Here is a 22,872-nt window from a genome sequence, read left to right as displayed (position 1 = left end):
AGGTTAAGGACCCCTGTTTGATGGGGAATTGGATTCTGGTGTGACTTCTGGGAAGTACCTCACCCACTTCCTTACATCTGTATTTGCCAGGAGGGGATGGCAGGGGCTCTCAGAGCCTCCCCAGGGAGCTGCCAGCAGAGACTTAAGTCTCCCACTCGAGGCCTGGTTGTTCAGGTTTACACAGCAAGGCGAGCGTTGCTATAGCGGAATGGCAGGCAACGAGTCTTATGATCTGGAGCAGCCCATTGTGTATATAACGTGACAGCATTTATTAAAGCAAGATAAACCCAGCCGCGAAGGATCTGGCCCGAGCCATAAATTTTTCTGGTCCTCAAGTCTGAGCCACCACATTCCATTTGAATGAGGCCTATCAAGCCCAAACATTTTCATTAAATAAGTCCCTTTGCTGAAAATCCCCAAGAGAATGAACTGGGGATTTCTCCCCACCCCCCAACCCACCCCGTTTTCAAAGACGAATGTGTAAGGTGGGGTTCCGACCCCATATTTGATATTGCCCGAGTACAAGCAGATCCGCTCTGCTGGGCAGTGAGTTTCCTCCACCCCTAGGCGCATTCAGGCCGGGGCTGGGGGACACGGGGTGGGAGTGGTGCTGAGTGGGGGAGGGGGAGATCTTCCCAACAGACATTCTTTCTCTTTCTAAGATCTTGGTGTTGTAGGAAGGATCTGCTGAGCTTCTTTGTACTCCATCATTCCGCAACTCAGGGCACACATTTCCTCAGGAAAGGAGGGATTTTCATCGGGGTCCCCAGCGAGAGCAAGAACACGGGGGCCAGAGACCTGAGCTGAAATCCAGTCCTATGATTATTTGGGTGGGTAGCCTGTGGGCGAGTCATTGCCATTCCATGAACCCCAGCCCGTCATATATAAAGTGATCATAAAGACAACTGACTCTTACTGGCACCTCCTCCACACCAGGCACCACGTTCAGGGGCTCATCTGGCTGGTGTTTATTTTTTCCACAGAAATGCTACATAGTTAAGAAGTGTGAGTATTGATTGGGAAACTGAGGCACAGAGAGATTAGGGAACTAGGGGATGGTGGAGCCAAGATTTGAACTCAGCTAGTCTGCCGCTGGGCATGTTGATCCTTGCTGGGTTAACAGCTATCTCCTCATCTACATCATGGAATTTCTAGAAGATGGGTATAAAAGCATCTTTGAAACCACACACTCTTAGTCTTGAAAATATTGAGCAAGAAGCTGAGTCTCAAGTGGTAACCTTTCTTCAACCTCGTTCAACTCTGTTAAAAAAAGTGCTTTCTTCTCTTCCAGCCTGTAGGCCCCTTCTCTTCTTCCCTTCTTCCTAACTGTTCCTTTCTGTTCCTTTCCTGCATTCCTTCCTCTGTTCAAGTACGTTGGCTTTGGTGGAACTCAGGCTGAACAACGGAAGGCAACAACAGCCGAATTTAAAAGTACTTGTGCTTTTATTAAAAAAAAAAATACAATCAGGTACTGTCCAGATGTGTTTTGGAAAGGAAGATCTCTTTAAAAATTCTTAGTTTTCATCATTATTATTATATTAATAATATTAATCATATCCTTAAAATCCAAACAGTATTGCTTTTCTGGTTTTTGTTGCATGAAATGTAAAAAAAAAAAAAAAAGGCGGGGAGGGGGGAACGGCCTCCCATGACACACACCGAATCACTGCGAACAACAATAATGATACTTATACAGCTTTGTGTAAAATACAGCCGGTTCTAACACAAACTACCACGGTACAGCCTACCCCTCTCCCATTCCCAGAGCCACCCAAGACAACCACCTCGATGCCGTCAATGGAAGATGTTTGCTGATTCAAACAATAAAACAGACACCTGTGGAGACTGTTGTCTTTGGTGCGAAGGAAGTCCTCGCAGAGAAGGGGAGGCCAGTGCTCCTGTCATCGGCCCCCATGATCCACGGTCACCTTTATCTCCTGCCAAATACCCGGGTGTGGCTTGATGGTTGGACAGGTTGTATTGAGACTTTGGTAAAATTTGCTTCTTCCTCTGGGCCCTGCTCCTCTCCCACCCAGTTAGTTGTTCCTGGAATTTACGCCCGCTTGCGCCTGCCTTCGAGATTTCGAAAGTTGCTGGGTCTCAGCTTCATCTCAGCAAACTGGATGGAATATTCATGGCCCTTCCAATGGAACCAGTTGACGCCCTGTGAAAAAGAGAAGGCCTCCAGATGGGTTTCCACTAAGACAAGGTGTTCACCGACCGCTGCTGCTTGGTTGACGGGAACAAAGGGAGTTCTGTCTGAACCTGACCATTTGGTATCTCACAGCTGTCTACTGCCTATCTGTGTATTGATCTGTGTACTGAGAACTTGCAAAGGAGCTGGCTGAATCTGACTCAGTTTTTCAAATGTCCGTCAGAAGCTACCTGCATTTGCATTGAGCTTTGAGCGCCCATAGTGAAACAAAATGGTAGCTGGTGAAACAAAATGGTGGCTTGTGAAATAAAATGGTGGTTTGTGAAACAAAATGGTGGCTGATGAAACCTCCCATCAGTAAGAGTAGGTGCTGAAGGAATTCAGGTCATGCTTGGAGGTTACAGAATTGACTAGCTATATGCAGGGGAGTCTCTAGTTCCCAGGATTCCTGTGGACTGTTTTAATAAGGGTTTGTCTGGAATGGCAGGAAGAACAGAGGCAGAGCACAAATTTTACAACCTGACATATAGGGTTAAACCTTAAGGCTCTTACTTGAGACATAAATGGTCTTGAAGCAGTCATCAGACCTTTCTGGGCTTTAGTTTCACCATCTTCCCCCCGACCCCCCAACCCCTTCTGGGTCTGAAGTGCCAACCTTGGAAGAATGCTATGAGGGTTAAATGAGTTTGTGAGGGAGCGATCATAGTGCTGGGCACATTGTAGGTACGAAGTAAATATGACTTCTCTCATCTCCAACAGGGAAAATCATCGTTAGAAATTTGGCTAGAGATTTTTTTTTTCCTCAAGAAAAGATTATATTTGTGTCTGGGCCTCCTAATTCCATGTTAACTCTCCCACAGAGTCTAAAGATAGCAGAATCTGCCTGTCGAAACCCACAATGCCCCTTGCCCCATGGTGTGGTTGGGGGGTTGGGGACGGTCCAACCCTCTGCCTCTAGGCAGCCACCACCTCATTCTCTGACCTCTCTTCTCTTTAGCGACATGGGGCTTTGAGGAGACCTGGAGAAGTCAATGGCTGGTAAAATGAGGCAAGAAAATAGAGACACTTCATGGGATTCTGTTTGGCATTCATTGACTGCGGACGGTCTCTGAATCCAACTGGCAGGTTGGGTGTGAGAATGGCTGGCTCACCCCATGGGCAAATGCTCGCCCCATGGTCTTGGAAGAGCAGAACCAGGGTGGCAACTGAAAGATCCTGGGTCACTGCCCTTGAACTCAGTTCTGGTGAAGTACTTGGCCTGCCTTCCTCTGCCCTCCATCGTCCCTCGGACAGAGGTTCCAAGTGGGACGCAAGCCCTCCTTGTTCTATGCTGGGGACTGAGGCCAGAGAGGGAACGTGAGGTCACCGAGCCCACAAGGCTGCCAGAGCAGAGCCAGAGCTGGGATGGGGCGCCCCTAACTCCTTCGTGGCCTTTCACGTCCACCCACACTGGAGGTGGGGGAGGATGGAAAAAGAAGTTTCCTTTCAGGCATGCGTTTTTGTTTTTGTTTTTGTTTCCAGAAGGACTTTGTGTCACTTTGTAAGCAGGGAATGAGAAAAGAAAGGTAGTACAATAATTCTAGAGTGAAACTATCCTGGGGCAACATCGTAAGGTGGAAAGAACACCCCACTGATGCCCCCGCGTCACCTAGACACCTCCCCTTTAATCTGCTTTCCTTCTGGAGTTCAGACTCTGGCTCTGTCTGCTGAGAGCTCTCTGTTTTGGAATCCACTGACCAGTGGTCTCCCCAGGATCTTCACGGGTTAACAGGTGCTGCCTCGAGGATTTCATCCAACCTCCTGTGTCCCCAAGGTTCCTCCTTGCGGGAACAGAGGTGACACCATGTCCCAGAGGTTGCTGCCCCCTAGTCTCGGCTGGGACCAAGGGGCTGGGGTGCCCCCCTGTCACCTGTCCCTGACCCTCACAGTTGGCTCACCTGACTGTGGTTGTTGTCCCCGTACCTCCCCATCAGGTTGACACGGTGACAGTTCTTATACCAGAAAGCCCCCTTGTAGGACAGGGCGCAGTTGGTGATGGCTGAGTCTGTGTCCTTGTCGAAGGTGGAGAAGGATCTGCCGTTGTGGTAAGCCATGGAGTCACCTGCGGAGAGGAGATATGGGTCTGAGGAGTCCCAGCACAGGTTTTCCTCAGGGGCTTGGAAGAGCAGAACCGGGGTGGCAACAGAAAGATCCTGGGGTCACTGCCTTTGAACCTCAGGCCGAGAATTAGGGTCGAGCACAGGACTGGAGGGGAACCCCCGAGGGTTCATGGCTGTTGGAAGCTGCATAATGTGCCAGAAAGAGGCCTGTGATGGCTTTGGAGGGTTCAGCTCTCGCTCCACAGTGTGACCTGGCCCACATCAGGCCTCCAGCTGAGCCTCAGTGTTCTCTTCTAGAAAACGGAACCAGCGCATTGATTCTGCCCACCTCAGTGTGCGGTGGGGACAGTCAGTGGATATGAAGGTAGAGAGGTACGTGCAGCAGCTGTGATTTTCGCTACTTTGATCATTTTGTTTTGCATTCCTTTACAAAATGGAGCTCAGAGAGGGAAAGACAGGACTGGTATTTTGAAGCAAGGTTCAAAGGGTCTCAGATGCCTGGTTAAGGAGGAAGCAACCAGGAGCAGGTAGGTGTGGAGGAAACGAGGTGCCCTTCTGTGGAGCGCGGACTGCCGCCAGGAGCAGCTCTCCCGCGGTCCCCTTCCTGAAGGGGCTTTGGAGATGAAGGCAGAGAGAGGCGGGTGTAGCCGCATAACAGCTGCTCAGTGACCCCCGCCCGGTGACAATATCCTTCTTGCCTGAAGCCACTTCACTCAAAGAGATATTTATTGCCAGGTAATAAAATGTCAGACTCTTCAAGGGACACAAGAATGAAAACCATCTCGGCCCTTGGCTCTCTGTGTTCACTACCGCCACGCTGATCTCGCAAGCGCTTGGCCTCTCCTTAGACAGCAAATCTTTCTCTGGAGACTCTCCCCATTATGGATGTTTCCTCTTGGGGCTCAGAGAGGCTGGGGAGGTACCACAGCTTCTGCCTTTTCTGTTTTCATAGACGTAACCCGATGCCACCCCAGAGCAGAGAAGGGTGGGCGTACTGTCAGACCCGACCCCTCCTCGTTACCAAGCACACCTGTCTGCCGACAAGCCCGCCCCTGGGTCCACCTCAGGCAAATCACACAGCTTTTCTGGGTCATAGTTTCCTCATCTGTGTCACAGGGACATCTTCCTGGACCAGTGTCCCTGAGAATCAGAAGGGGGTAATGTTTGCGGAACAGCTTCAAAGAGGAGAGGCTCCTTTGTAGGTCTGAATGCGTGTGGCTTCCTTACTAACTTCTCCTCTAATGCGGAGCCGGTAAAGCACACAGGGGCCGTTCCAAGTCCATGACATCTGCACGATCTGAGCTAGCTTAGGCACCGGACAAGATCCACAAGGACCATTTGGCAGGTAGTGAGCTTCTGGTCATGAGGTCTGGGGGCTGTGGCTAGATGACCGCATGGCAGGGGATTCCCCTCGAAAGGATGCAAGCAGCTGGGGAAGGAGTCAATGCCTGCAACCCAGAGTGGGGACCACAGACCAGCAGCATCCCCAACAGTGGCAGCGCCAGGAAACCCATAGGAAACGCAGAACCTCAGTGTGTCCACATCTGTTCATTAATGGGATCCCTGGGGGGTCATATGTATAAGAAATTTTAATAAATAAATACATTTAGATGCAGTGGGTTAGGTGAGTCTCCAGGCTCAGTTGATATCTAAAAATGGGTAAGAAAAAGATGTATTGTTCTGATTCCCAATCCTGCTCTGCTTTGGTGACCAAAGTATCTACCCTACTCTGCCCAGCTGAAGTTCTGGTCTAGTACCTAGTAAGGATTCCGATTTTTGGCAACCACTCTGGAAAACAGCATGGAGGTTCCTCAAAATGTTGAAAATAGAACTGCCCTATGACCCAGCAATTGCACTACTGGGAATTTACCCTAAAGATACAAACGTAGTGATCCAAAGGGACACGTGCACCAGAATGTTTATAGCAGCAATGTCCACAATAGCCAAACTATGGAAAGAACCTAGATGTCCATCAACAGATGAATGGATCAAGAAGATGTGGTATATATACACAATGGAATACTATGCAGCCATCAAAAGAAACGAAATCTTGCCATTTGCTACAACATGGATGGAACTAGAGCGTATCATGCTTAGCGAAATAAGTCAAGCGGAGAAAGACAACTATCATATGATCTCCCTGATATGAGGAAGTGGTGATGCAACATGGGGGCTTAAGTGGGTAGGAGAAGAATCCATGAAACAAGATGGGATAGGGAGGGAGACAAACCATAAGTGACTCTTAATCTCACGAAACAAACTGTGGGTTGCTGGGGGGAGGGGGGTTGGGAGAAGGTGGGTAGGGTTATGGACATTGGGGAGGGTATGTGCTTTTGGGTAAATTGGAAGGGGAGGTGAACCATGAGAGACTATGGACTCTGAAAAACAATCTGAGGGGTTTGAAGTGGCGGAGGGGTGGGAGGTTGGGGTACCAGGTGGTGGGTATTATAGAAGGCACGGCTTGCATGGAGCACTGGGTGTGGTGAAAAAATAATGAATACTGTTTTTCTGAAAATAAATAAATTGGAAAAAAAAAAAAAAGATTCCGATTTTTGTTGACCCGATCAGTGGATGGATTCGTGAAGGAAGGGATGAGGGAGGAATGAGCTAAAAGCCTAAGGAAGGCTTCTGTGGTTCCGGAGGCAGGGCGTGTGGCTGTCCCCTACCTGCGGTCCCGCTGTAGCCCTCCACCCTCAGCTTGTAGCGAGTCTTGGCATCCCCCACGCTGAACTTGTCGTAGACGGCGTACGCGGTCTTCCCGTGGTCACGCAGGTCCACCCGGAGCTCGTACTGCCCTTGGGCTGTGATTTTGTGGAGGTTGTCCAGCCCTGTAGAGGACAGGCGAGGGTTACAGAGGAAGCCCGAGTGACTGAGGCCATTGCTTCTACTCCATCACCCTGTGGGAGCAGCGGTTGGGCTCTACAAAGAGGTTCCGCCTCGCACAGACCGGGCCTTGAGGTCTGGTCTGGTCTGGTCTGCTCCTCGCTGGCACAACACCAGGTGAAATCTAGGGTGTTTCTGAGCCTCAGGGAAATTCACGGTGTCATCTCTGCGCTGCCCACCTCCTAGGGCACCGTGAAGATCCAGGAGATAAGGTGGAGAGAGCACTTTTAACCTCCAAAGCCCCTTGCAGGAGGAAGGCAGTGGATGCTAAGGGGATGGACATTTCCCATGAGGGTGCTAGAGCGCGGAACAGTGCCCCCTGCAGGGAGATTGTGGGAAAGTGCGTGCTGCGTGAGTGGATGGACGGAGGGACGGATGGTGGCTTTGTGGTGGTGTTTGGGGAGATTTCAAGTGGCAGCTCTACTGCTTATTGCATAGATTCCTGTGAGCATATGAATTCATTCCTCTTTCCCCACGTGCAATCCGGGAATTTTGTAGCTTGCGCAGGTGCTGGGTGTTCCAGGTTATGGCTATAAGGCCCATCCCAGCACCTGGAGCCCAGGATGGAAACAGTTCATAGTATCAGTGAAGATGAGTCTATATGTGGTTCAGTGAATGACTTTAGTCTAGGCTATCCTTCACGTCTGGTTGTTGGCTCTTCCTGGACCAGACTTTTATTTTTAATGACCTAGAGAATTTAAAGTCTTTTCCAAGGAAGAGTTGGTATCCTGTGTCTACCACTAGAGCTACTGTTTCCTCTTAGGCTCTTTCTCTCCCATGGGTTGCTGTGGCTTAGGAACAATGGCAAGGAGGGCAGCAGAAATGGGCGCTTGGGACGCACACAGGCAGGGGTGCATTACCAAGCCAGAACTCTTCTCTGCGGTCCCCAAACCCAGCAGCATAGGCTTTCCAGTTGCGATAGAAATCCTCACGTCCATTCTTGCGTCGCAGGAACACCTGGAACATATGAATCAGGGTGCACGTTAGCTCTTAGAAGAAATAGAAGGCATCTCTCTGAGAGGAAGGGCATTGGAGCTGTGGGAAAAGCACCAGTCCCCAGCTCTATCTGTCACTAACTTGCTGTGTGACTCTGGGCAGGCCACCTCCACCTGAAAAACAGGGATTGAAAATATCACCCAGCTTTGGGTGATCACGATGGGTCAAGATTGGCTCATCACTTGGTCTAAATGCAACACTCTGGGTAGGACCCTGATATGGGGAGAGGCCATGCACATGGGACAGGGGGGATGTGGGCACGCTCTGTACTTTATGCTCACTTTGCTCTAAAAAATAAAGTTTATGGGACCCCTGGGTGGCTCAGTTAATTAAGCATCTGCCTTTGGCTCAGGTCATGATCCCAGGGTCCTGGGATGGAGCCCTGCCTCAAGCTCCCTGCTCAGCAGGGAATCTGTTTCTTCTTCTCCCTCTGCCCTCCTCTCTGCTCTTTCTCTCTCTCAAATTAAAAAAAAAAATTATTAATTAAAAAAATTACTACCCAGCTCAAACAGTATTGGGATTGAAATAATTCACATCAAACTCTTAGCACAGTGGTAGAAAGCAAAGGCTAATTAAGCCACATAATGGGTTCCATGACTACCCTCATTTTTATGCATCAGAGAGTTGTTTGAGGATCAGATCAGATAAATTACAAGAAAATTATTTTCTCTTGTTTTTTGTTTTTTTTTTTCCTCCCCAGCTTCTTCCTCATTCCTTTGTTTTAGAGACAGCTCCTGAGCGTCTCTGGAGGACAGGCACGATCTCGCAAAACCTCCAAACATCGGTGTCTGAGTATGTGAGTGGACGTGCCCTCCCCCCACCCCCGCCGCCCCTGCTGTGCCCTTTGCCCCCAGGCCCCAGGGCTGAGGACTGGGGATACTCACGATCCATCCACCCCCATCAGAGGTCATGTCACAGAAGACTTCCAGAGCCTGAGCCTTATCACCATTCAGGTAAATGGTGTAGAGGCCAGAGGTGGTGTCCCCATTCAGCATTGCTTGGGAGCAGTCCCGGGGGAATGGGTACAGGAGCCCAGCTGCAGGATGAGAAGGAAGAGTGGGCCTCTTAGAGCAGGAGGATTAGGGTAGGAGCTTTCAGACTGCAGCCCTACTGCACGCCGCCTGGGTATCTAAAGGCAAGCAGCTTGACCTCTCTCCAGCTCCGTTCTCTTGTGTGCAAGTCGGGGATAAATCCTCTTTTGCAGTGGTGCGATGAGGGTTTAAAGATTATGGATATAAGGCACCCAGCTCCGTCCCTTCTATTCATGGAGGTCACCAGTGATGTCAGCGGGGTGCCGGGGGGGCTGGAGAACAGAGCTGCTCTGAGGAACGAGTATCAGGCTGACCTTGATCTACCTCAAGCAGACCCAGGTCCTGGCAGGATGGCTGGGTGTCTAGCTCTAGGCGGTGGCTTGCTGTGGATCAGGGCATTCTACGGGGCATCTAACAAGCATGCTTTCTGAATCCTTCAGAGGATTTGGGAGCCAAAGACAAGGGTTCTAGTCTTGAACTTGCACTCCTTTGCCTCGGGACACCGGAGAAGTTATTTAACTGCTCTGAGCCTGGGAGGGACCAAACATGAATGCCTGGGAAACCTTCAAGTGCACTAATGTGATGCAAAGCAACGTCCAACTTGACAGAAACGCAGTCTTGGGCTGTGCTGAGCAGGTGGGACAGAGAGTGGGCTGTTCTGACCTGACCCCTCTGGCAAACGGGACCCTGGCTTCCGCAGCAACGTCAGCAGGGGTGCGCAGAGTGACTGGAGCTGTGTGTGAAGGGCAGGAGGCACTGGGATGCCCTCTGGGTACCCCGTGCTCTGGGCTTTCCAGAGGGTCCTTCTCCCCCTCTCAGGAATGAGCACGTCCTCTGAATTCACCAGAGAAATGCCCTGCATGTTTGCCGTCTGCAGACCACACCTGATGGCCAGCGTGGGGCAGCTTTCTGAGGCCCGGAACCCCTGAGCCCAGATCTTCCTCTCACTCGTGCTAGAACCTACAGTCATTTCATCTCTGGGAGCCTCTGCTTCCCCTGCAGAAAACGGGACCTGAGGATCCTACCAGCTTGGTGGGAGGACTGGTTTTGATTTTGATCATGGGCGGGTTTTGTAATGGCCCGCACGCTGAAGGAAAAAAAGGCCTCAGCTTATAGTGAGCCCAGCCCCTGGGCGCACACTGGGCAGACAGCACAGGGGTCTTGTGAGGAAGGGATACTTGTGAATCCCATAGATGAAGAAACTGAGGCTTGCAGAGTGGCAGTAACTTTCCTAAATCACCCAGAGCAAGTGGTGGAGATGGGGCTTGTGTCCAGAGCTCTGACTACTGGCCCTCCTTCCCTCTCACCATGAGGTCCTTAACCTCCTGCACTCACATTCCTCCGGCTTACAGGGAGAGGCAGGCACTGATCCTTTTAAGAGATTTGAGGGAAAAACTCAGTCATAGTCAGAGGAGAAGTGGAGGGTTGGTCTTGTCTCACAAAGTTCGATCTCAAAGCCCAGCAGCGCCCGGAGCTCCTTACTTGTGGTAAAGACAGTCTGGACCAACTTGCTCCTCAGGGGCCCGTTCAGTGCCTGGATCTTGGCCGTGTAGTGGGTGGAGGGGCTCAGCTCCGCCAGGCTATAGGAGGTGGTTTCTGGACCCAGAATGACTTCCTAGGGGTAGAAGAAAGAATGTAATAGTCCTTTGCCACATAAATCCTCAGGGTACAGATGATACATTCATTCATCCACCCATCCATTCATTTCTTCACTCAAAAGGATCCACTGAGTCTCACTCGATGTCAGGCTCCATGCTCACTTCTGGACATGAGAGACAGGGGAAGGAAGCATGAGCAAAGGTCCTGAGGCCAGAAGGGACAGAGGAGGAAGTAATGACCTAGGTGAATCACACTTTGTGCTGGGTGCTGGAGTGGCGGAAGAAGTGGGCAAAGACCTGATTTCAAAGGGCCTTAAAGTGCCAAGCTATGGAACTTGAAGCTTATCATGATAAGGAATGTGGATTCCCAAAAAGTTTTTGAACAAGTGAATGAAGAGAACCCAGCTTAACTTGGAAGCAAGATAAATCACACAAAGGGCAAAGGGTTTAGATTCTCAGACCAGTTATATCACTGGTTCCTAATAAGGCTCTTTTTCACAGTCCTTCGGGAAGCTTGAAAATAATACAAAGCCTGGGCTCTATCCCGGACTGGCTGCATCGTAAGAGCCGGAAGTGGGGCTCTCCCAGGCACATACTGAAGAAGCTCCCTGAGCTGTTCGGATGCAGTCAGCGTGGGGATCTCGTCAAGGGATGACTACGGGAGCTCAACAGGCAAGGGCAAAGGCCTGAGCCGACCCAGCATGTCTCCTTCTAGAACAGAGATATCCAGGAGAGGCATGTGTGTCCCTCCACCACCAGACCTCTTCGCACTGCCCCCCCTGTAGTTTGTGACTGCTCTCGGCGCTGCTGTCTGGAGAGCATTTGTTTCAGCTTTCAGGAAGTCTTCCTCCTTTTCGAATCCTCTTTCCAGCTTCCAACGCCAGTGAATTCACTTTTTAGCAGACGACCTTGGTGTCTGGTATTGGAATTCAATCTACACTGCTAGCAAACCCAGCCCAGCCGTGCTGTCACCTGCGAACATGGCCGGCGAGGTGTAGACAATACCGAGTCAGTGCAGAGGTCCTGCAAGGTTCTCTCGCCTCTTCATGCTGGGCAGGTGGGCTCTCCTGAGTCTTCCATGGGGGAGGGACGCAGGGGACTGACTTCCAGAGAATCTGAGGGACCCACTCTCACTCTGTAAGTGGTGGGGGCAGGGGCCAGTCTTACCTCCTGTCTCCCCACAACCTGTCTAGGACTCTCTCCTCCTGCACCAGGTTGGTTTTCTCGAGTGAAACATACAGTGATGGGTAGACATGCAGGAAGGTAAGTCAGTAGGCTGACACAGGTGACCCAGTGACCTTTACGTGGCCCCCAGGTCTGGTCCCTGGGGAAGGATCAGCTATTAAGCTGGGTTCATTGAATTACTTGGGGATAAAATTACGACTCAGCTCTCTCAGCGGCTGTGCGAAGTCCTTTTCTAGGCAACCAGGGTAGATCGAAATGAGGCTCAGGACTTGAGGTAAGCTCAGTTCTAGAAAGGGCGCTGGTGAGTCCACTGCACTCATTTTACAGATGGGAACGCGACACCCAGAAAAGTTGAGGGACTTGCCTCCACGCACACAGTGAGTCAGTCTGTTGTTCTGCCAAGTTAAAGAAGGGCCACGGGAGTAACTAGAAATGTGTGTCCACATCTAGTCAAACATGGCGGATTGGACATACCAGTTTAGCTCTTTAGAATGAGAGTGAAGGGACAGAAAGTACAAGTCCACGAGGATGAAGCGGATGACAGATGAGATAGACAGAGGCATGCCATGTCCACAGAATCCTGATGGATGGGAGGGGCTGTGGTGGGGTACCGAGAGAGGGGTCAGAGCCCAGCAGGCTGCGGGGACAGCTGGCTGAGTGGGGGTGGGGGAATGCCGCAGGGCTCAGCAAGTTCAGGAACGGAATGTGTACAAAAGCAAAGATGCCTTTGAAGGCCAGTGTGGGGCATGGCTGAACAAAAGTTTGTTTAACAGCTTAAATAAGGAACAGATCCGCCCCAGTCTGGATGGCTGTCCTTCCCAGTCCAGATGAGAGGCTGAGATGTACTCTCTGGAGACACTGAGTCAGAAGGTAGGCTCTGGATTCCAGTCCGCCAAGCCCAGCGGAGCTAACTGGGAACAGAATTAAAGGTGTGTGCACCGTGGGGGCCCAGGCTCCTCCTCCAACTCCACTCCTGGCCGCTTGGCTTGAAGGGTTTGGAGGATCCTCTAGGGAGGTGGATTAGCTCAAGAGAAAAGGCTTACAGAGCTGTTACTTTCGAGTCCCCCAACAAAATCGCTGGGTACTTGCTTACTCTGTGGTGAGCCCCGTAGCCCCGTTAGTTGGCAAGCCCCATGTCTGCAGTCGGAACTCCCAATAAGCTGTTTTGTTCTTGACTCAAGTATCAAAGGACCATCAGACACTGAGCTGAAGTCTCCAACATGAAAGATGAAGACCCAAACCAAACAACAGCAGTGAAACAGAAAAAGAAAGAAAGAATGAATGAACGAACAGAACTTGGAAGAAACATTATGCAGGTTGTAGAATAAAACACCAGTAACAGGGCACCTGGGTGGCTCAGTAGGTTAAGCCTCTGCCTTCGGCTCAGGTCATGATCCCAGAGTCCTGGGATCGAGCCCCCCAATGGGCTCTCTTCTCAGCAGGGAGCCTGCTTTTCCCCATCTCTCTGCCTGCCTCTCTGCCTACTAGTGATGTCTCTCTGTGTGTCAAATAAATAAATAAAATATTAAAAAAAAACCCCACCAGTAACATATACTCTTAGAGATAAAGAGGAGAGGATAGGCGGAATACACTAGAGAAAGACGGATGAGCCTGGAATAAGGAAAAGATTGTGGAAATGTAGAGTGTGATGACCAAAATGAAAAGTTCAATAATGAGTTCAGAAAATAAAGTTTAGAGATCAAGTTCACTTGCATGAAAGGAAGGGCTAAAGTTATTTCAAATTGGAAGGTAAAAGAAAAGATGTTAAGGGGCAGAGAATATAAATAACATTTGCCGTAAATAGTATTAATAATTGTTGTCTAAAGAACGTGGTGACGTATGTTTCAATATATAATGAAATGACGCCATCTGTGAGATTGTATCTATGGCAAAGATGCTAAAGAAACCCTTGGCTTTTGCTCAATAAAACATTAAAAGACCATGCACCCAGCTCCTAGAACGTCCACAAGTCTTGTGAGCAGTGGTTCTTGACCTATCAAAACTGGACTCTGGTTAAAGGGAGACAGGGAAGCTGGAGATATGATTGAGAAGGTCTGGCATGGCATCCAATCCCTGTTAATTTTTTTTTTTTTTCAGCTCCCTAGCTGCACTGAGATGCAGAAACAGCCCTGGGGTGATTTTTCTCTCCACTGAGGATCACATCCATGTTTCAAATGGCAGTGGGGAGTTTATATACTGCAAGATACCTTGACTGTGCCATCGACAGATTCATACACCAGTAGGTAACCAGTGACTGACGCCCGGGGGGCTCTCCAGGTGAGGAGGGCGGTTTCCGACAGAACTTCAGTAGCAGTCAAGTCCCTTGGAGAATCAAGGTCTGCAGAAGGTAAGTCATTTGTTAGCAAATATGTCAGCAACTCTAGGACAAAACTCCCTTGGCTGGGTTATTAGGAAGGCTGGCTTTCCCTACCGTTCATCTATATGACCTTGGGCGGAACCTTCCCCATCTGTAATGAGGAGGCTGAGTCATGTGATCTCTAAAGACAGAATTCTCTGTGGTTCGTTTCATCCTAAAGGTCAGATGTTCCTGAGCCCAACACACTCTAGATTGGCCTTGGGTGGATTTGGGGAGAAAGACACAGCTGGGAACATGATTCCCAACCCCTCTGGGTCCTGAATAAGCAAGCGGGCAGATGAATGCTAATATTGGCATTTACCCCTACCACAAGAGGATGCCTCTTCACTTTCCCTGCCTGCTGCAGTTTGCAAAAAGATCTCAATATATAAAAACCCAATGGACATCTAGGAAAACATGCCTGAAAAATCCTTCTCTTAAAAATATTTCCCTGCCTAGAACAAGGATCATTAAATACTGGGTTGAGGCCCAATGGGGACAGGTTTTACACTTTAAAAAAGCCCTCGTCTTAAAACCATTTCCTAGTCCATGGGGAGAAGGTTGTCATTTCAGTTCAAAAGGAAATGATGCGTTTCTTAAGGTCCCGATTGAGGGGGCGCTGGTGAATTTAGCTGATGCTGATGTCATCACATTGCAAGGATCTGACTTAAGAAAGAAGGGGTTGGAGAGCATGGGCGTTTAAGATGGAGGCTGTGGGTGGGCTGCTTCCAGCTCCCGGCGTCTCTGTACCTGTTGTGAATTTGGCAGTGATGACGGAGCTCTTCTGGGGCCCTTTCTCTGCAAAGATCCTCAGTGTGTACTCCGTGGCAGGCTCGAGGTCGGTCAGAGCATACTCCACCGTGTTCCCGGACACTGTGCGCGTAATTTCTGGCACTAAATATGAAATACACACACCGAGACGGTTACCGCTCCCTGTGCGAGCCATCAGTGCACTTGGCACATGGTGTGCACACCTACTTCTAGCAGAAACTTTCAGTGACCCTGCAGAAAAGCAGGTCTGATTTCTGAAATGACTCAAGCCCTGTTCTCTTTCTTGATCACTCACTTCATACACAAAGGATTTATCATATGGAGACTGGATTTTTCCATGCATCAAATCAGGAGGAAGGGGACCTGGGGGTCAGGAAGTGTTGCCATATGGCTCTGTCTGGGGGAGCTTTGCAGCGGAGGCTCAGGAACCAGCTGGAGGAGAGCTGCAGCTAACGTCTCCAAGCCTTAGGCTGCCCAGATTTAATGCTACTTGCTCTCCCCTCTTTTTCACTTACTCTCATGTGCTTTTATAATCTGACAAACGTTGTTAAATCACGAGGCTGGAGAACCACAAAAATTGGGCAGCTGCAGATGTACGAAAGCCTCGTTACTGCATCTCAGACCCATTGGGTCAAGTCCAGTGGGGAAACCAAAGCATGGCGCCAGGTGGGTGTGTTTATTTCCCGATCACAGGTGACCGACCGACCACCTGGGCTGGCCGGGGACTGAGAGATTTCCCAGGGCGTGGGACTTTCAGTACTGGAACTGGGGAAGTCCTGGGTAACCTGGGATGAGTTGATTGTCTTGTTTCTCACCCATGAAACCCCCTCTTGTGGACCAGGCCCTTTTCTAGGTCTGCCTCTACTAATCCCATCTTCCCTCTGAACAATGCTCTCGTTCACTGTAGGTACATCACCAGCTGCCCTGACTCAGAGTTCGCTCATTGGGAGTATTTGAGAATTGAAGAGATGAATGAGTGAATGAATAGAAGAATAAAAAGAACAAACCCCCAAATCTCTCTTCCCACACTCTCCCGCTTGCTCTGTGCCCATAAAGAACTCTCTTAGGTAGTGACCCAGGAGTGAATGCAGACTTTCAGAGGCCCCAGGCATGGGTCACGGTGTCCCTCCACGTTGTCACTGCATGTAAAACAACCCTGGACTGAAAAATAGGAAACTTACATATGCCTTGGGATTCAGATAGTGAAGTCTTTTCCTAGAGTAGTTCATTACAAAAGCATGAATTCATTCTCTGAAAAACAATCTCTTTCTCCTCTCTCTTCCTTGTATTTGATCTTATGTTTGGGTGGCGTGATGTGTTGGTGCCCCAAACAAGTGTTTAGTCGGCAAATAAGCAAATTGATTAGCACAGATGTCAGCAAACATGAGGACAAAAAATTTCTGATTTCTCCATTGCATCTGTTACCTCCTCTGTAGCCTCTTAAGAGGCCCAGGCTCCCCAGGGCCCCCTGAAATAGCCTGTTTATGACTATGGATTCTGAACTTATTCTTTGTAAGAGATGGGAGCTGCTGCCTGGAGAGGAGGGCTCATGGTGACAGGCAGGGAGAGTAACAGGAGAGGGGGACAGGCTGGGGGAACACATGCATGCTGGAGATGTGCCCTTAGTTTTCTTCCAAATGGCCTACTTCCAAATAGCCCCAGTAGGGGCTATACCATTGGTTATACCAATGTCTTGGTATAACCACAACATTGATGCCCTTCACTTGTCAACAAGCAGGGGAGGATGGGTGAAGCCTCCCTTGCTTCCCTTTGGTCAGGCCCTCCGCACCGGCCTATCCAGCCCTGGCTTTAGCCCATGAGTCTATTCTGAGAACCACAAGGACATCACTGGCCTTCCCAAGCTACCCATGTCTTTTTGCCATCCTGGGCCAAACATGACAGGGAGGAGGGAGAACGACACAACAGACACCCCCCCTGGTGAGGAGGGTCGTAGACATGGCCTTACCTCTCTCCCCTGTGTAGGAGATGATGTAACTATCCACGGGGGCGAGGGCTGGCTGCCACATGGCCAGGGCTTCCGTGTCGGTGATGTTGGATGTCACCAGGCCAGATGGGCCATCCAGAGCTGCAAAGAAAGATGATGGTATGTTGGAGAGCTAGGCCGTGGTGGGGTCAGACATCAGCCCGCAGCTGCTCCGCTCTCTCACTGCTCCTGGACTCCTGGGGTTGGGACGCGGCGCCTGGTGTGCGCAGAGTTCCGCACCCTGAGTCTGGAGTGGGGACGCCCTGGGTTTGAGTCATGATGCCTTCCCTTGCTGCCTGGGCTCTCTTGGACCTCGGTGTCCCCACTTGTGCAAGGGGAATCCTCATTCTATCTGGCTTTATCCTCAGTGATACTCTGGGGCTCACACGATAGTGGAGGTGGAAAGGAGCTGTATAAACATCATGGATGTTATCGCTGTGGTTCATCACTGTTCCCAGGGCAAGAACTTACAAAACGGGGAGCCTCCCAGAGTCAGGGCTGCCAGAGGCTCTTCTGGGCTTTGAGTGAGAGCACCAGTAAGGGGGCTGGGGGGCACTGTGGAGCCCCAGAAGCTGGCAGTCCCCGGTTCTAGTGTGCCTTCTCTGCCTAGTGTCTGTGTGTCCTCCAAACCTCATTTCTTCAGGTGTCCCAGGGCAGCTGCTAGAAGGATGAATGAGGCACTGCATGTGTGAAACGTTCTGGGGCAACGCTCGCTCATGGCCGCTGCTATTAGTAACGCGGCTGTTAACATCACTGGCATCTTTGACGTGATTCCCAAATGACTTGTACTGACAGAGGACGCTGGCCCGTTTAACCGACCCCTGCGACGACCCAGCATCCCTTTCTCAGAAGTTAATGTAAATAGGACTATGATCTTCTTGCATTTGCATTTATGACTCAATTATCCCAGAACAACGGCCCTGGGAGGCTGGAGGGCAGCTGTCAGCAGCTCATTTCAGAGACAAGGCTCCTGAGCCCCAAGAGAAGTGATGACCAGCCTGAGAAGCAGGCGGAGGCAGGGTACTTTCAGGAGCCCACATGGTCTCTCCGAGCTCCTTCCTGCTGCAGCCCGTCTGTACAGGATCTCCTTTAAATGTCCAGGACAGTGGGCCTCGGGAGGGCGTGCACCCACCGTCTGCAACCGGAGAGCCCGTGAATGAAAGATTTCTATGGGGGAAATACGGGCCTGTGTGGAGAGCACAGAGGACTCTGGGTTCAGAAGGGATGTTATAATTGCATATAATCAACTCTTTTCGACTATTAGGGTATTTTTAAAATTTCCTATGAGGCCCGCTCTTTGGATCCCTTAATGGATTAGACTGGATAATTGCTCTTCTATCAAAGGATAAATTGTTCAGAGACATGGCTGTCTGAAGAGAAATTTTCCACTTCATTCTCCCTCAATGCAATTCATTATTTCCCCCTCCTTACAGTACGTTGTACAAATCAGGTTATAATAGGAAAATAATCCTCTATTTTAGAAGGACACGGGGCTTGGAGTGAGACTGACCTAAGTTCAAATTTGCTCCAGCATTTAGTAGTTCGGTGGCCTTGGCCAAGGTATTTCTTTTCCCTGGATCTCAGTTTTTTTCCTCTGTAAAATGGGAATGATAGAAGGCATTTTCATGGTTTAAATGCAAAGGGTTTAGTAACAGTGCCTGGCATGCAGGAGCTGCCCAATCAGGAACGGTTACTTTAAAGCAATCCCCGTTCTCTGTCTGTGCGAGGCACCTGCTTGAAAGGATTCCCGGCGGCTTCACGTGCACAGTCATTTACATCTACAGGTTGTTTTAAATAGATCATGTCATAAATTATGGCACCCTGCAAAGGAAGCAGAGTTGTACCCATTTTACAGAGCAGGAAACTAGATCCTAGAGAAATTAACTGACAGCTCACGTATCTCTAAGTGGTAGACTTGACATTTCAATGTAGGTCAGTAAGACTCCCAAACTGTCTTCTTTCTTCCACACTAACCCAAGAAATGAAGGCCCAGGACAGTAAAGGATGAAATCAAGGTTACCCTGCCTGTAAGAGCCAAGCGACCAGAAATGAGGTCTCTGGTGCTCCACATTCACTCCATTTTCCACTAGGATTTCCCCAAATAAAAGAAGTTTTTCCAGCTGCTGAGTCACAAGCAATCGTGCATAAGGTGAGAAAAACACCTGTGGTGAATGATCCCGAGACTGGTTCGCTTTCCTCGAAGCCCTTCATGGCGACAACACTGACAAGGTACTCCGCTCCCGGTAAGAGCCTCACTAGCCTGGTCCGAGTCTTGGTTCCATCCACGGTTACCTCTGACGGTGTCCCTGGAACATGGCAAAAGCAAGATCAGGATTGGTGAACCTCATCAAAACTTACTATTGCCCCAAGAACGGGTGTATCTGATTTGAAACGAAACTATATTTTGATCCAGTACCATTTTTTTGACTTCCTCTCATTTACTCCTGCCCTCTGGCATAAGAGAAGACGTCTTACTTTTTGTATAATGCTTTTTTTCCATCCGTGCAGATGCCAAAAACCCAGCCAGGAGGGGAAAAAACATGAAGTCACAATGTGCTAAAAATGGCAAGTTTCCGTTCAGTAGAGAGCTGGAGTGTTTTTATTTATTTATTTTCCCCCACAAAGAATATGAAAAGCTAAGTATGTAATGTATATCTCATCTATTTAACCCATTGTCTTAGCTTTGGAGTATACAGACTCCCTTCCCAGCAGACAGCCTACTCTTTTAAGGAAAGAAGTTGGTCATAGTCAACACTGTGTTCTTATATTTATGAAGAAGGCCTCAATTTCTGTTTCTTAGAATTTCAGGGCTGGTAAAGAGCTTATATACCAGCAAGCCATACTTCTATAGAGCTGTTACAGCCTCGCTCTGAAGAGGTATCAGCCATGCTTTCTGGACACACTACCACCTGCCAGAATGTCTTTGCACAGATCTGATGGAACATCCCCCCTGCCCCCACCACGGTCTTTGTTGTGGTCCTTGTGCGTTGAACTAGAACTCCCAGTTCCACTAGCAAGGCCACAACTCCCCATCTGCATGGAGACAGACACATCTGAGGACCAAAGGGTAAAACCTCACATACATGCAGGTCAGGATCAGCTTTTCAGATGAGTGTGCTCAAAGAGAAAAGGACCAGTGTATTTAGAGTCTCTGCCATTGTGTGGGAACAACATTGGGGTCCATTTCTCATAGGAGTAGAGGGGTTTCAAGGCCGGAGAGGGTCTTCATAAAATGACCCTTTGCAAGGCACTTCCTCCAAGGATCTTACTCACAGCCCTTTACAAATGAAATCTACAGAGATGGTCTCCAACAGAAGAAAGTAATTTTCTTTGGTCCCATTTGGGAGGCTGGGAGTTATGAGAGTCTCTTCACTATCCCACTCAAACCCTCCAGGGGCTGATCCTCCCCTCACCCCCCTTCCAGGGCCCTACCTCCTGCAATGGGCACGTAGGTAACCCGGAAGCTCTCCACCTGGGCAGAGGGCGCCATCCAGCTGACAGCAGCCGAATCTTCAGTGATGTCTGAAAAACTGATCTCCTTCGGAGAGCCCATGGCTGTCAAGGAGAAAGCACATGAGAAACCCAGAAACAGTCAACTCTCTTGCTCGTCAATGATTCTTTCTGGATTCCTTATCTAAGAAGACTCAGCCTCTAGAGTTAGTGTCTGAGCCAAGCCTTGAGGATGGAGAATGCGGTGATCTGTGGTCAAGTTGTGACTTGAGACAGAGACAACTGGTCTCTCATTCAGGCCCAGGGCCCAGCGCCGTAGAGCTGGCATTAGGTTTTGTTCAAGTAGAATGTTAAAACCACAACTGATACCTGAGGGAGTGAGGCTGGGTGGTTTCACAGCTTGGAATATGCCATCCTATAATTTCTCAGTTGTAGCATTTTTCCCCCCCAAACCTTTGCTTTCTAGTTCCTTTTATTAAATGATTCCAAGACTTGACAATTGTATGGTGCTTTGTAACTGATAAGGATTACTCCTCATTTAGAAACCTCTGAGAAGAAGGTGTGGTTGTAGCCATTTTACAGAGGAGGAAACTGAGGCTTGGTTCACTGACACATGTTGCTGTGGTATGACCTTTCTGGGCCCAGGACCGGGCAGCAGAGCTGGCGCAGCCCGGGGATCCTGGAAATAACATTGACATGGAAACTGACCTCGACGAACCCATTCCCAGAACTGGATGGAGGTCCAGAGCCTGGAGAGCAAGCAAAGTAAACACAATACCTCCTGCACATGGGTCTACCTGTGGGGAGAGCCTTGCCCATGGGTCAGTTTCTGCTACATAAATACCTCCCCCCAAAACCCAGTTTCTGCTGGCTTTTTCTATGTATTTTTTGGCTTAGCTCTTTGCCCTCTTCAGCTGACCATATTTAATCAGAGAGATCAGGAAACAATTTTCAGGTCTCCGGGGAGCTCATTTCCTCATCTTTTCCCTCTCCAACCCACATTGATCATTAAGTTTTAAAACCCACAGCCCACGTGGGGGAGATGTTTTTCCCCCTCTCCATTTCTGTTTCTCTCCTCTTTTGGCTTTCTCCTGTGACCTTTCCTCCTGGTAGTCAGACTCTGTGGCTGCCTGGGGTTCTGCCCTTTCCTTGGAACCAAGCTTTGAAACCACAAGGGCTCTGGAGCCTGGAAGATCTTGATTGTCCAAATACCACGGAGGGCCCTGGCAACCTGGGGTGGTTCCCTTCACTTCTGTGAGCACCAGTTGCTCCATCTGTCCAGTGGGAGAAATCATGTCCACCTACGGGAATATTTTTCAGGATTAGCAGAGCTAATGGGTGTAAAACCCCTAACAGAATCTGGCAGAGAGTAAGAATTCAGTAAAAGTGATTATTCTCTCTTTATTTTCTTCCCCATATAATTCTTTTTCCCATGGGCTACCCTGATTTTGAAGCAATTCCCAGGAAAGATCTGGATAAGGTTGGCTGAAAATAAAACCCAGTGAGGTATGTGCAAGCAGGCACCGGGACTCTCCTGTGGCTAGCATGGTCCAGGTGGCCCTTCGCTCTGACTGCAAGCCTCAGCACATTTTAGATGGATCTCTGTGGCCACGGCCTATATCTCTAGATGCCAGATTTTCTCATCTACAGGGCAATATTATCTGCCTTGTCTTAGAAGACTTCAGAATTCATTGTGTCATACAGCATGCACACCTGAGGGCCGTGCTCCATCAGAATGGCAGCGGGGAAATAGCTTTGCTTAATAACTTGACGGAATGGCCTGGGAGTGATGGGAATCCAGGCTCAGTGCTGTGCTATTTTTGGATGATAGGCCTTTCTCCGTGTGAAAGACTATGTGTTATTTTAGTCTATCTCCTTCTGTCATAAATAGAGCCCATAAGCCTCTAGCACCACAGGAGAGGAGATGGTCAACAGGAACCTGAAGACAGAGCCTCCCACAGCAACTGAATCATTCTGTTGAAGAGTTGGGAGACATAAGCAAAGTGATGCCTCTCTTCTCCCAAGTGGATGCTTGGTTTTCAACAAAAACTCCATTAAGGAAACATTTGGAGTTGCTAAAAACTCCCAAGGAGGTAGAAGAAGGCTTCTATCTGCAATTTGCTTAAAAAGTTGCCATGCCCAAATCTGGAGCAAATGTCCATCGCTTTAATGAGGTGGCCATGAAAAGTCATTAAAAAAAATTATTCTCCCTTCAACATGTTTTTACCAAATACTTAATATGTCCCAGGTCCCATATTAAGCTGTGAGGATAGCTACTGGAACCAGTATGGTTTAAGAGCAAGGATTTGGGGGTTAGACTGACCTGGGTTTGAATTTTGTTCTGCCTTTCCTAGGTAAAAAAAA

The 22,872-nt window shown here is 49.3% G+C and overlaps 1 protein-coding gene across 9 annotated transcripts in view; it reads right to left on the bottom strand.

The window, feature by feature from the left end:
* Positions 1-1,424: 1,424 nt before the first annotated feature.
* TNC (tenascin C) overlaps positions 1,425-22,872 on the bottom strand; it is a 93,973-nt gene continuing 72,525 nt past the window's right edge. For all 9 annotated transcript variants that reach the window (XM_044265043.1, XM_044265044.1, XM_044265045.1 and 6 more), the window contains 11 exons: positions 20,491-20,613; positions 19,221-19,364; positions 17,041-17,160; positions 15,054-15,197; positions 14,155-14,285; positions 10,647-10,779; positions 9,018-9,169; positions 7,998-8,094; positions 6,921-7,082; positions 4,093-4,256; positions 1,425-2,164 (listed from right to left, as the gene is read on the bottom strand). In XM_044265043.1, coding sequence (XP_044120978.1) covers positions 2,054-2,164; positions 4,093-4,256; positions 6,921-7,082; positions 7,998-8,094; positions 9,018-9,169; positions 10,647-10,779; positions 14,155-14,285; positions 15,054-15,197; positions 17,041-17,160; positions 19,221-19,364; positions 20,491-20,613 — 1,481 coding nt within the window. In that variant the 3' untranslated portion in view covers positions 1,425-2,053. The remainder of the gene's footprint in view (positions 2,165-4,092; positions 4,257-6,920; positions 7,083-7,997; positions 8,095-9,017; positions 9,170-10,646; positions 10,780-14,154; positions 14,286-15,053; positions 15,198-17,040; positions 17,161-19,220; positions 19,365-20,490; positions 20,614-22,872) is intronic.

The sequence above is a fragment of the Neovison vison genome, chromosome 9 (assembly GCF_020171115.1).
Source record: "Neovison vison isolate M4711 chromosome 9, ASM_NN_V1, whole genome shotgun sequence".
Lineage (NCBI taxonomy): Eukaryota > Metazoa > Chordata > Mammalia > Carnivora > Mustelidae > Neogale > Neogale vison.
Note: the sequence above shows the minus strand (reverse complement) of the source record. Positions and strands in the feature narration are given on the sequence as shown.